This window comes from Bactrocera dorsalis, chromosome 6 (assembly GCF_023373825.1).
Source record: "Bactrocera dorsalis isolate Fly_Bdor chromosome 6, ASM2337382v1, whole genome shotgun sequence".
In the NCBI taxonomy this organism is placed as follows: Eukaryota; Metazoa; Arthropoda; class Insecta; order Diptera; family Tephritidae; genus Bactrocera; species Bactrocera dorsalis.
In genome coordinates, this window is record NC_064308.1 from 10,215,217 (window position 1) to 10,230,492 (window position 15,276).

The 15,276-nt window shown below is 37.5% G+C and overlaps 1 protein-coding gene across 1 annotated transcript; it reads right to left on the reverse strand.

Moving 5' to 3' along the window:
* Window positions 1-5,770: 5,770 nt before the first annotated feature.
* On the reverse strand, window positions 5,771-6,334 carry LOC125779659 (uncharacterized). Its single transcript, XM_049460937.1, has one exon. The coding sequence runs from the start codon at window positions 6,332-6,334 to the stop codon at window positions 5,771-5,773; it is 564 nt and encodes a 187-aa protein (XP_049316894.1).
* Between the last annotated feature and the right edge of the window lie 8,942 nt (window positions 6,335-15,276).

Consider the following 15,276-nt stretch of genomic DNA (forward strand, 5'->3'; position numbering starts at 1 on the left):
GGCCAAGATCTGGCTTCAGAAGAGCTAAACTTGAGTTTTCTAAAAATTGCACAGGTGGTCCAACATTCAGAATTTTCGGATGTTATTCAAATAATGGCACCACCCTACCCGCAAACTTGCAAAAACTCAACCCGTTTTTGCATGAGTACTCGGATAAGTCGCTGTCGTTCAAATTAAATCGAGTAGGAGGTCGCTTATTAAATGCACCTCTCCCATACGATGCCAAATTTCCACTTTTATTAAATAAAAGTTCGCACTTCGTTATAACGTACTTACAGTTCCTGCACATTCGAAATCACCACGCTGGGGCAAAAGCGTTGATTGCGCTTCTTCGAGAACGCATATGGCTAATTAATGCCCGAGAAGCTTGCAGTAGAACCGTAAGAAACTGTATACAATGTTTTCAATACAAGCCGAAGTTGCAAACCCAAATTATGGGAAATTTGCCAGTTGAAAGACTTCGAGCGTTACGACCCTTTCGGATATGTGGCGTAGACTTTTGTGGTCCCATATATACAACGTTAAAAATACGTGGTCGACCACCCGTAAAAACGTATATAGCAGTTTTCGTTTGCTTCACTTCAAAAGCAGTTCATTTAGAACTAGTCTCGGACCTGTCTACTAATTCTTTTATTTTCGCCCTTAAAAGGTTCTTTGGCATCGCCGAGGGATGCCACAGAAAGTATTCAGCGACAACGCAACCAACTTTGTCGGCGCCGACCGCAAGCTGCGCGAGCTGAAGGAGGCGTTCCTAGCGCAAGCGCCAAAACTAATGGGATTCCCAGCCGAAGAAGGATTCAGCTTCGACTTTATACCACCCAGGGCGCCGCACTTCGGCCGATTATGGGAGGCGGCCGTGAAGTCCGCCAAGCATCTGCTCGTTCATGCACTCGGCAACGCTCTACTCACGACGGAGGAGCTATCAACACTACTGGCGGAAGTGAAGGCCATTTTGAACTCCCGTCCCCTAGCACCGTTGGGACAGGACCCCAACGACGGAGAAGCACTAACTCCAGCGCACCTTTTAATCGGTTGCCCTCTGCGAGCACTGCCACCAGCACAAGTGCCAACGGACCCAATTCGTTGCTGCGAGAGATGGCAACTTGTTTGCTGTCTCAAGCAACAGTTTTGGCGACAGTGGTCCAAAACCTACATGATGGGCCTTCAGGAACGCAACAAATGGCTGCACTTCAAACGCAACCTGCAGCCAGGCGATCTCGTCCTCGTCCACGAGGACAACGTGCCATCCACAAGCTGGCCTTGCTTCCAATGGAGGTTGAAGGAAATTGATCCTGTCAAGTTGGCCGGTGTTGCGTCAAGCGACTTATCTACAAATTTATACCAAAAATAAAATAATAAATGAATTGTAAAATATTGAATTATAAAAATTATAAACTATTGAATTGTTAAAAATTAAATTAAGAAAATCTATTATAAAATACTTAGTACTACTCTACTACTTACCATAATCTGTTACAATATTGAACGAAAAGTTGAAGATGATTGTACTTACCCCTTATTAATACATATTTATGTTACCACTAGTTTAAGCCGTTAGTTTTAGTTTTAGGCTTAGCAATTAGATTAAGAAATAAAGAACTGCTATTATAATTAAACCATCGAACCGTACGCACGCGTTTTCATTTTTTATCGCAATTAATTCTCGACAGGCAATTAGGCTTTTCTATTTTATTCGCGTATTCCCTGTGTAAATTTTCGCTTCTCAAAAACGCTTGAGAATTTTCATTATATGTGCACGACTTCAAAGCCGTTAAATTTGGAAGTAAAGCGAGCTATCAAAGTTTTGATTTTTGTTTATATATTTATTTTTATAGTAATATCATATAACAAAAATTAATTAAAATTCCTAGTGCACATGCAAACAAACTTAAAAACTTAACATATGCTGCATAGAAAATAAAGGGTGATTTTTTAAGAGCTTGATAACTTTTTTAAAAAAAAAAACGCATAAAATTTGCAAAATCTCATCGGTTCTTTATTTGAAACGTTAGATTGGTTCATGACATTTACTTTTTGAAGATAATTTCATTTAAATGTTGACCGCGGCTGCGTCTTAGGTGGTCCATTCGGAAAGTCCAATTTTGGGCAACTTTTTCGAGCATTTCGGCCGGAATAGCCCGAATTTCTTCGGAAATGTTGTCTTCCAAAGCTGGAATAGTTGCTGGCTTATTTCTGTAGACTTTAGACTTGACGTAGCCCCACAAAAAATAGTCTAAAGGCGTTAAATCGCATGATCTTGGTGGCCAACTTACGGGTCCATTTCTTGAGATGAATTGTTGTCCGAAGTTTTCCCTCAAAATGGCCATAGAATCGCGAGCTGTGTGGCATGTAGCGCCATCTTGTTGAAACCACATGTCAACCAAGTTCAGTTCTTCCATTTTTGGCAACAAAAAGTTTGTTAGCATCGAACGATAGCGATCGCCATTCACCGTAACGTTGCGTCCAACAGCATCTTTGAAAAAATACGGTCCAATGATTCCACCAGCGTACAAACCACACCAAACAGTGCATTTTTCGGAATGCATGGGCAGTTCTTGAACGGCTTCTGGTTGCTTTTCACCCCAAATGCGGCAATTTTACTTATTTACGTAGCCATTCAACCAGAAATGAGCCTCATCGCTGAATAAAATTTGTCGATAAAAAAGCGGATTTTCACATTTCGAACCGAACACTGATTTTGGTAATAAAATTCAATGATTTGCAAGCGTTGCTCGTTAGTAAGTCTATTCATGATGAAATGTCAAAGCATACTGAGCATCTTTCTCTTTGACACCATGTCTGAAATCCCACGTGATCTGTCAAATACTAATGCATGAAAATCCTAACCTCAAAAAAATCACCCGTTATTTATATGTGCATGTTAAAAAATAAGTTGTTTTCTTCAAATGGTTTGATAATTTGGGTTTTCAGTAATTAATATGCCTTCCTTTATTCATTTTGACTTGGTTAAGTCGAGACGGCATCGATTCAAAAATTTTAGCCTTGACATGCCTATTGAAGCCCATTCTCTCTGTATTACCATTTTTGGCTGTTTTGGAGTAGTAAACTGGTGTCCACAGATCCTCGATAGGGTTTAAATCTGGACTTTTCACTGGCCACTCCAAAAGCGGAATGTTTTTTGACTCGAAAAATCTTTTAGTAAGGGTTGCATTGTGGATCGGGGCATTGTCTTGCTGGAAAGTTCAATTGTTCTCGTAAAATTGGCCTGCAAATTCTATCAATTCACTATCAGGCAAGTCTAAATACATTTGTGCATTTATTTTTGTTGATATGTAGCATATTGAAGTTTTTCCTTCATAACAAAAAGCTGCCCACACCTTTATAGAACCTCCGCCGTGTACTCGACGGAGACACGTACGCCGAGGGTTTTGTGTATGATGCCAAAATTTATTAAAACCATCAGGTCCATCGAGATTAAACTGTTTTTTTATCGCTGAACACAACGCTTCTCCATTCTTCATCCAAAAATTGGTATTTATCTGCAAATGCTAAACGTGCATTTATACGAGGGCTGTCCGATAAATAACTGACCTCAACGTGAAGCTAGCGGCACATCTGAAAAAAAGTTTTTACTTCAAATTGTGCATATTATAATAGCTACTCGCCAAAATTTCAGAAATTTATCTTGCGCAATTATCTGTGGACAGTCGTTTTTGTGAGTCTATTTCGGTGATTTCCCCAAAATGGAAAAAATTGAATATCGAGCTGTAATTAAATTTTTATTTTTGAAAGGCAATACGCCTTCACAAATCAAAGATGAGTTGGACTCTGTGTATGGTGACTCTGCACCATCGTTTACCACCGTAAAATTTTGGGCAACTGAATTTAAACGTGGTCGCAGGAGCTTGGAAGATGATGAACGTCCTGGGCGTCCACTAACCACTAACGATAACATCGCTAAAGTTCATCAATTGGTACTAGACGACCGCCGGATTAAAGTTAGGAGATTTAGCTGAGATTATGAAGATGTCAAAAGAAACTGTTTGTCACATATTAAACCAAGATTTGGGCATGAGAAAGCTGTCCGCGCGTTGGGTGCCGCGTTTGCTTACGCTAGACCACAAACGTGCGCGCATGAACATTTCCAGCGCTCTGTTGGCTCAGTTTAGAGGCAATAAGACCGAGTTTTGGCGCCGATTGATAACTGTAGACGAAACTTGGATTCATCATTATACGCCCGAAACAAAAATCCAATCTAAACAGTGGATTGAAAAGGGGGAACCAGCCCCAAAAAAACTTAAGGCTGTGTATTCGGCTGGGAAAGTGATGGCGAGTGTTTTTTGGGACAGCCATGGAATTATTTTTATCGACTATCTTTAAAAAGGAAAAACTATAACAGGAGCATACTACGCATCATTATTGGACAAGCTAAAGGAAGAAATTTCGAAAAATCGGCCACATTTGCAAAAAAAGAAAGTCTTGTTCCACCAAGACAACGCACCATCTCACACCTCAACAGTCGCCATGGCGAAAATCCACGAATTGCGGTTCGAACTGCTTGACCATCCACCTTATTCACCGGATCTAGCACCAAGCGACTTTTTTTTGTTTCCTCAACTTAAAATTGCGCTCGACGGCCAGAGATTTTCGTCAAATGAGGAGGCAATCTCTTTCGTGAACTCGTATTTTGCAGACAAAGACGCCAACTACTATTTGGAAGGGTTGCAGAGATGGGAGCATCGCTGGGAGAAGTGTGTGGAGGTACAAGGAGACTATGTAGAAAAAAAAATAAAAATTGAAAAAGTCGCGTGCATCATGGTTAGGTCGGTTATTTATCGGACAGCCCTCGTATGTCTAGGCAAAAGGTCTGGTTGTGGTACCATGGAAAGGTGTTTTATGCTATGCTTTATTTGTGAACAACTCATTTCATCAACGAGTGCAAGGCGTTGAATTTGATGTTTGCATCGAGCATCTTTTGGTTTTTCTACCACTGATTAGTGCCATACTTTGAAGGGTTTTTTAAGAAAATACTAATTGTATTTCTATGGCGGTTTAGTACTGTGCAAAAATTTTTTTATTTCCATACCACTTTCACGCAAAACTAGTGCTCATCCCTGCTCAAACTCTGAAAGGCTTCTTTCCCGCGGCATATTTGACTACAAATCCGAAATTACTTATTATAATCTTATTTTAATTATTTAAAATTTTAAATTATTTACTTACTTTTTGATTAAAAAAATCTATAATATTAACTTAATTCCAAACGCGTCTATAAAAAAGAACAACTGGCCAATGCTCCCGTGCACATATAAATATTTTCTACTATTTTCGAAAGACGTAGTAAAAAACGTGTACTACGAATGAAATAAGAAGAAGCAATCGATTAACAGTAAATAATAACTGTCTATTACAAGAACAATCTACTATAAAAACAAGTGTACAGTTACAGAAAAAAAAGTTACATATAATTTCTTTACTAAGGTATATATATATCTGCAGAAATTGTGGGCTTTGTCCGGATGGCGGCAGGAGGCTGCCTATGAGGTGATAAACCTGTCCCTCTACCTTAAAGGTGGGCATGAAATTCCCCTTCCTAATTTCTTTCGCCCCGAACGATGTCATCTGAAACAGATTATTGTAACGACGTGCGTTTTTTAAAAAATGCGCGGATAGTGTACTATTGTTCGTCAGAAGCCTTTTGATTGGTTCTGGAGGCTCTACGATAGTGGGAAGTATTACTTTTCTAGCCGCGCAACACATACCAATTGCTTCTTTTCTCCATTTTTTCGCGGAACATTTAGGACATATCTTATCCATCGCTCAAACGTGCCTGTGAGTTTCTGGCTCTCAGTCCAGCAAGCCGCTGCGAACGTTCGGTGCTAGATACTCTGGCACGTGCCCGCGAGTCTCTATCTTTGTTTCCAGCAAGGCGTCGTGAACGTTCGGAGTTCGACTCTCGTTCGTAAATCTGAGAAGATGTTTCATTTTGTTCTGCAAGGCGAAGTGAGCGTTCGACACTGCACTCTCTTTCCCGTGTTTGCGAAATTCTTGTTGGATTTTTGTCAAGGCGTTGCGCGCGTTCTGCGCTCGACTGTCTTTCGCGAACCTCTGACGATCTGACATTTTGATTTGCAAGACAAATCGAACGATCGGCGCTACTTTCCCTTGCGCGAGCTTGCGAGGTTCGCTCTCTATTCTCAGCAAGTCGCTGCGAGCGTTTGGCGCTATATTCTCTGGCCCGTGATTGTGATGAATACTCTCTTTGACTTTCGAGTCGATCAGAATATTCTGAAGATGATTCTCCAATACGTCGAATCTTTGTTAATCTCACTTGGGAGCTATGTTGAGATAATTGAGACCTTTTTTTAGGCATAATTGTTTGAAAGTTTTGGTTTTCAAGTAAAATAAATAAGAATTAATTTCATTTTAATATGAACAGTTTATTGAATAGAAGTTTTCATAAAAAATGCATACAATATTTAAATAGGTGCTTTAAAAAGAGGGTGACACTTATGCGCTGTTTTGAAAATAACTCCTAATCGATAGAAAGAAAATGTGCTCTATCTGAAATGTGTTCTATGGAAAAATTTAAATGTTCAATATCGGTAGCGTCCGCTGCGTAAGGAGCCGACCGCGCGACTGAGCCGCGCGGCTACCTATTTTACAGACGTGCACGCCCCACTCCTGTATTTCAGTGCCCCGCCACCACGCCCGGCCAGAGAATGTAAAGTATAGAGAAGGTGAAGGTTCGATGTCGAACATATGTTAGATTCAAAGTAAGGAATTCGCCGCATCTGTTAACATTGTAGGTCCGAATTCGCCTGACAATTTTAACATTTTTTACAATTCTCCCACATATTCTAGCCGAGAATATGAAGAGAAATAAATATATGTATTATATTTACGGCAAATGATGACATAGCATATATGTCGAAGCAGAGAACATGAAGAGACAGAAATATATGTATGCATGCCCATGCACACTTCTAACGAAGAATCTCGTTTTGCTTGTTTATATTTTGTTTCACTTTTGACAGCGAAAAATGTGTACAAAACACACCTCTCACACAGATAACATAAAGACATTTTTTATTGTGTTCTCTGTCTCTCATACCCAAGAATATGAAAAGTTATAAATATATGTATGCATGCTCCTTATGATACTCCCAACAACAGCATTGTGATATTTTCATGCTTCAATTTTTGCTTTCGCAATGTATGCAAATATATGTATGTATATGCTTTTGCGTTTTTCCGTCGGCATTTCCATATTGGCATGTAAAAATAATTATGAAATGAGTATAATTTTGTATGAATGCATGCATAGTTCTATTCAATTTGGACTTGAATATTTAATAATTTTATTTGATTTTTACATAATATACTATACTAATAGTAGTAATAGAAATTGAATTTATCACAACAATAATAAATACATACATATATCGGCTATCAAATAATCTTATTATTTGCTCATATATATACGTATGTGCGCGTTCAGAAAATCAAATCATGATTTTATCACTTACTATATACATATTACATGTGCACGAGTTAATTTTTACCAGAAGTAAAAATGAGTCAAAAGAATATATTTTGAGCTGCACCGAAATGTGTGCTCTTTCTTTATACTCTTAAGACTAACTTATTACATGGTTTTACTTCTATTTATACTAACTAGTATGTTTACTTATGTATTACTAGTTGTTAGTTTGTTTAGATACATATTATATTATTTGTTTAGATTTGTTTACATATATATTGTTTGCTTAGATACATTTGTTTTGTTTTACGATAAGGTTGTTGTGGTATTCAAACTCTATGTTGTTTTGATACTTGTTTGTTTAGAATTGTTTGTTGTAGTGATACTGCATTTCAATTGTTCCAACTCAAGGTTGTTTTAATGCATTCTAACGGGTGATTTTTTTGAGGTTAGGATTTTCATGCATTAGTATTTGACAGATCACGTGGGATTTCAGACATGGTGTCAAAGAGAAAGATGCTCAGTATGCTTTGACATTTCATCATGAATAGACTTACTAACGAGCAACGCTTGCAAATCATTGAATTTTATTACCAAAATCAGTGTTCGGTTCGAAATGTGTTTATCGACAAATTTTGTTCAGCGATGAGGCTCATTTCTGGTTGAATGGCTACGTAAATAAGCAAAATTGCCGCATTTGGGGTGAAGAGCAACCAGAAGCCGTTCAAGAACTGCCCATGCATCCCGAAAAATGCACTGTTTGGTGTGGTTTGTACGCTGGTGGAATCATTGGACCGTATTTTTTCAAAGATGCTGTTGGACGCAACGTTACGGTGAATGGCGATCGCTATCGTTCGATGCTAACAAACTTTTTGTTGCCAAAAATGGAAGAACTGAACTTGGTTGACATGTGGTTTCAACAAGATGGCGCTACATGCCACACAGCTCGCGATTCTATGGCCATTTTGAGGGAAAACTTCGGACAACAATTCATCTCAAGAAATGGACCCGTAAGTTGGCCACCAAGATCATGCGATTTAACGCCTTTAGACTATTTTTTGTGGGGCTACGTCAAGTCTAAAGTCTACAGAAATAAGCCAGCAACTATTCCAGCTTTGGAAGACAACATTTCCGAAGAAATTCGGGCTATTCCGGCCGAAATGCTCGAAAAAGTTGCCCAAAATTGGACTTTCCGAATGGACCACCTAAGACGCAGCCGCGGTCAACATTTAAATGAAATTATCTTCAAAAAGTAAATGTCATGAACCAATCTAACGTTTCAAATAAAGAACCGATGAGATTTTGCAAATTTTATGCGTTTTTTTTTTTAAAAAAGTTATCAAGCTCTTAAAAAATCACCCTTTATTTACGAAACAAAAGATTGTTTTGTTTTTTGTTACTATTATAAGGAATACGTTCCTTAACTCTCCCCTCTGTTAAAATGAAATGTCCTCATTTCAAAACATCTAGGCTTAAAGTTGGCTTATAATAATTACATAATTATTGTATGTGTTTGATTAGTTTTTTGTGTTTATAATTTATACCTTTTTATATTAGTTATATAGTAAATTCTAATTTTTGCATGTTTCTTATGATGCTTTCTTTTCATTTATAATTTCGTTTTTAATTAGCGTCAGTTTTCTACAATTCAACAATCATTTTCCTTTTTGGCTTGCCTTGTTTTCGGTGCCTTTTTTGGAATTATTGGCTGTGTTTGTAGAAATTTTCACTTTTCGTATGTGTTTGATTAATTTTTTGGCACGATTCCGATTACTTGGGCGGAGGGGTAAAAAAACCGAATTTCCGTATAAATGGGGTATGTACGGATAGGGGAGCTTCTCCAGAGGAGGAATATCCAAAAATAACATACAAATAACTAATATTTTTTTGAAATATTCACATTGAAAAATTCAAAATTCACTATTTTTTCACGTTTCACTAATTTTTTTCACGTTTTTTACTATGTACATATGTACATACATATATTCAAATATACACTCTAAGCATTGAAATAAGCTGCTCACATTTCACATTTATTTTGCAATTTTCAACTAAATTTAGTAATTTAAAAATCACTTGTCAAATTAATAGCTGAAAAGTTTAGAGCGCTTATATTTACAAGGAAAACCAGCATTGCCACACCTTAAAAACTGAAAGTGAAGGATTTTTCAGCATTTCACAGCGTTTTCTTTGTTTGTACTTTCGAGTAATTCTTTTTTTCTTTATTAACTATAAAAAAAATATATAGATTTTTCAAGCTAAAATTGAATATGTGAACACTTTTGCATATATGTACATATTATACATACATATATGAATATATGAATATGTGATTTATATTTAATAAACACAGATAAGTAAAATCGTGTGATAATGTTATAATATTACGAGCGAATACCCGGGGTGATTGAAGTACTTTCGCGTAGTACTCCTTTCTGCGTTGGCGGCCTTCGGCTGCGCTTTAAAAAAATAACCCTGGTCGAGCGAAAATCTGGGTGCCTGAAGTACTTTCACGTAGTACTCCTTTCTGTGTTGGCGGCCTTCGGCCACGCTTTAAAAAAATAACCCTGGCCGAGCGAATACCCGAGGTGACTGAAGTACTTTCGCATAGCACTCCTTTCTGCGTTGGCGGCCTTTGGCCGCGCTCTAAAAAAATAACCCTGGCCGAGCGAATACCCGGGGTGACTGAAGTACTTTCGCATAGTACTCCTTTCTGCATTGGCGGCCTTCGGCCGCGCTCTAAAAAAATAACCCTGACCGAGCGAATACCCGGGGTGACTGAAGTACTTTCGCATAGTACTCCTTTCTGCGTTGAAAAAAAATATATATATTGACTTTTTGTTATAAAGTGGTTATAATGTATGGTTATCATGCACTCAAAATTTAAGTTTTCGTTATAAAATGGTAAATTTTGGTTATTATAAGTATCTGTCAGCGATTTCCATTTATTTTTGATGATGCATTGGTTTGTATTTTAGGTGACAATATACATACATATATGTGACCTGGTCTACGAAAAGGGAGCTAACGTGCGAAAACTAGTTTTCTGGGTTTCGTCAGTTTCTCGTTATCTCATTAATTGTTCTCCTTGTTTTTGACAGCTGAGCCCCCTTTCCGTAGACCAGGTCACATATATTACTATATTTAAAATATGGGTATGAAGTGGTTATATTTTTCGGTTATCATGCACTCATATTGAAAGAAAATTTGAGTTTTCGTACTGTACTGTATACTTTACACTTTATTACGTAATATTATTATATAATATTACTTATACATATGTATATATAATATTACTTATTTGCTTAAAAAATTTAAAAAAGAAAATATCCATATGCATGAATAGAGGAATTTTTGCGAAAAAGAGGAATTTCAGCGAATTGCCTTCTCATCACATGGCAGCGCTCCATTTCGTCGTAATTTTTGGTAAACAAATGCGGTTGAAACAAGTGTAAAATGTGATTTTTTAAAAAAAGATTTTTTAGGTAATAAACCTGCTTAAAGTGTAAAATGTAGATTTATTTAAAAGATTATAGTGCAATTTAATTAATTTGAAGTGAAAAATGTGAAAAAAGTGTGTTTAATGTGGTGAAATAGCTCCTTGAAATGGTCCAATTTTGCGAATTTTTGAACTTTAAGGCCGAATATCTCCTAAACTAAGCGTTTGCGGACCCTATAACCCTATATGTTTTTTTTTATCAAGAGGACTTCCCCTTTCCAACAATACCTTCAAATCGCGGCGCCAAAGAAATCGGAATTGTGCCAATTTTTTTATGTTTATAATTACCATCAATGCAATTACTTGTGCTTGGAGTTGGGCCATCTTTGCTTCTTTCTAACTGATAATTAACTGTCCAATGTTTCAGGATTAAACGTTGTCCGCTTTTTCAGGGTCTATAGGGAATCTTGGTGAAAGTATTATCCATTATTTCAGGACCTATACTTTTTACTTTGTTCCACTTTTTCAGGAATTGTCGCTGTCCGCTGTTCCAGGGTCTGTTGTGAACCTTGCTGAATTCATCGCTGTTCGTTTTTTCAGGATCTGCTGTTGATTCATTCTGGAATGTATTGTCCGCTGTTACAGGACTTATATCCATTGCCATTTGTTTCTGCACTTTTTTCAGACATTTAGTGCTAGAAGTCCTACTTCCTGTGGAATTTTTTGATTTAGTCCTTTCGGAATAAAATCTGGCTTTTTGGACAGCAAATAAATTTGCCATCCCGGTTGATCCCCTAGTTAATTTTTACCAGAAGTAAAAATGAGTCAAAAGAATAGGTATATTTTGAGTTGCACCGAAATGTGTGCTCTTTCTTTATACTCTTAAGACTAACTTATTACATGGTTTTACTTCTATTTATACTAACTAGTATGTTTACTTATGTATTACTAGTTGTTAGTTTGTTTAGATACATATTATATTATTTGTTTAGATTTGTTTACATATATATTGTTTGCTTAGATACATTTGTTTTGTTTTACGATAAGGTTGTTGTGGTATTCAAACTCAATGTTGTTTTGATACTTGTTTGTTTAGGATTGTTTGTTGTAGTGATACTGCATTTCAATTGTTCCAACTCAAGAATGCATTAAATTCTATTTACTGAAACAAAAGATTGTTTTGTTGTTTGTTACTATTATAAGGAATGCGACCCTTAACTCGCGCATTAATCTGCTTGTTCATACATTCATATATACTTATGTATATGTACATACATATATTTGTATACACTTCCGAACAAATAATGCACAAGCATGCATACATACATATGCGTACACATGTGAATATGTCACCAACAAAAAATTGAAGCAATGTTCTACAAAAACAACAACTGCTCAAATAGCAGAAGCATCAAAAGTCAATTTGGCAGCCCAATTTGGCGAAGCCCAAATGTAGTAAATTTTACAACAAAAACGATTTCATTCATAAACGCAGGCACAAATTCTACAAGCGACCTCGTTTTATTCATAAAAACAGACGCCGTAACATCTCCCCGAGCATGCCTTTGCCCACAAGCGTCTTTTCGCGACGATGGCAAAAGCTAAAAATCATAAATTGAAAAACTTTCTGATGCTTCTTCACAGAAAGAAGTCAGAAAAGTGGCAACAACGGTGTTGTCGATTTATAATATATATTGGTCCATTCTAAAATATTTTTCCGTGACTCGCAAAAATCTGCGTCGATATGTATGCAAGCTGATACATATGCATACATATTTACGCTAGTTTGTAGGCGGAGCTGTTACAGCGGCAATGGAAGCGGTCAATAGGCGGCTATTCGTTTATTTTTTTCGGCACTGCTTGGATTTTCTATCATCACACAAGTGCTGAACCAATGAGCGCGATAGATATTAGAATATACACGTTCTTAGAGACATAGGTATTGAGGCAGCTGCCCAACTACATAACTGTGTTCCTAAGAACGTGTGTATTTTAATATTTGACAGATGTCGCTTGCAGCCTGTCGTGCTCAATGTGTTCAGCACTTTACTCTTTGACAAAACGCAAGTTTCGGCCATTGGTTGACCGTGACAACGGAGATGCGAAAGAAGCGTGCGACACTTGTTATTGTGAATGTATGTACATATGTATATGGCTCGCATTTGCTTTCGTAAACATACAGACAAATGTGCCAAAGAAATAATATGTGACCTGGTCTACGAAAAGGGAGCTGACGTGCGAAAACTAGTTTTCTGGGAAACAGCTGTTAAAAATAAACAACTCGTTTCGTCAGTTTCTCGTTATCTCATTAATTGTTCTCCTTTCCAGAGGCTTCAAGGACGTCCAGTAAGTGTTGTTTTTGGTCGGAATATTATTATAGTTCGTCGTGTAAGTTATTAGTGTGGAACATTTAAAAAAGTAACACTGAAGAAGTGACGTTTACTCTAATACCGCGCAGCTGCTGTTGTCTTGTTTTCATTCGTCTCTCTTTCCGGATGTTCTGTTATCACATTTGTGTAAGTGTTTCTGTTGATTATCGTCTTCGCATTTCGCATGAAATGAAACATGGGTGTTGATGAGGAGTTCAGTGCCGTATACGGACAATATTTCCATGAAAAGGATGATGAAAACAATGAAGAGAGCGATTATGATGAAGACGAAGTATGTGTATCTCAGGCAGAAGATGATACCGAACAAACTTTTGTTAAGATTGACCTGTCTGCTGTTGAAGTAAAGGAGGAAGAGCTGGTAACAAAATTTCTGTCAAAAGATTGTTGTAATAATAAATGTCATACACTGATACCACGGAAAATGATCGAGAGTACGCGGAACAATTGTTTAGAGATGTTGAAAAATGAACTTGATTTAGTGATACTAAGTCACATCGAAGATGGAATTATGAGTAACGAAAAGCTAGAAAGTGTATACGCAAAGCTTGCTGGGCGGAAGAAATATGAACAGATGCAGGATACAGAAGTTATGAGGCATAAAATTACATTTACCTTCTACAGAGTACCTGTTTGTCGTTCGTTTTTCCTTTTTGTACATGCGTGTGGGAAGAAGCGTTACGAACATTTAGTATTTTGCCTCACAGGGTGTAACAGTGCGCCAACACGGACTGGCAAATAAACCGAGTACACATCCAAAGTGATTTAAACCGGCTGACATCGAAAAAGCTGTTAAATTCATCGAGTCTATAGCCTATTTAATGGCTCTTCCACTGCCCGGCTGACTCCCAAAATTTAAGGATTTTCGGATAATGAAACTGCCATCCAGCGAGACGAAGTCCTCAATTTATCGAAAATACATTTCTTCACTCAGTGATGACGAATTGAAAATGAGTAATCTCAGTTTTCGACGGATATGGTCCAAATACATACCCTACGTTACAGTTATGAAACCAGCGGATGATATCTGCGATGTCTGCCTTGGTAAGTAGCTCATTATTTGCTCATTTTATAATTGTATCAAACGTTGAGATTAAATTCAGTATTTTTTCTTTTAATAGGAAACGCAATATCTATTGCGCAAGCCAAAGATGTTAATGACATTGAACGCGAACAGAAGCTTAATCAATTTTTTGATCACCTCCACCGAGCCCGAAATCAACGAAAATATTATCAAAGTTGGTGTAGAAATACTGACCCTACAGCAGTGGTTCTGTCATTTGATTTTGCCCAAACCGTTCACTACCCTGTCAGTCCACAAGAACCTGGTACAGCATACTTCAAAGCAACCAAGAGGTGCGGAGTCTTCGGAATTACAGACGAAAAGCAAAAAGTTCAGGTTAGAATTTCAAACTGAATCATAGGAATTCAAATTGCTCGCCTTTACAGGATCTTACTTATATTTTTTTTTTTACAGTACAATTACATGCTAGACGGAAAAGATGACGTTGGTAAAGGACCGAACTGTGTTGTGAGCATCCTGCATTATCACCTGGAAACCTACTATAAAGACATTGAAACACTCGTTCTTTTCTGTGACAATTGTGTTGGGCAGAATAAGAATAACACTGTGCTATCATATCTGCAATGGCGTTTGGCTCGGGGTCTTAACAAAACTATTTTATTCAATTTTCTACTTACAGGGCACATTAAGTTCGCGCCTGATCGTTACTTCGGTATTTTCAAAAGTAAGTATGCTGTCAGTAACATCGACACGTATGCAGATTTACTGCAGTGTGTCGAGGCATAATCACCTGGGGGTTATAATAAAGCTGTATCGCCTGAAAAAGTCGTCTGGTATGAATGGGACAGCTATTTTAAACCAGAGCCGCTCAAAATTTTTCATGCCTATACTCGGAGTATAGGCAAGCAAATGCAGTCGAAGCATGTACGCTATGACGCTAATTCTGCCAGCGTCAAAAATACACTCGAAATACAGGAATTCA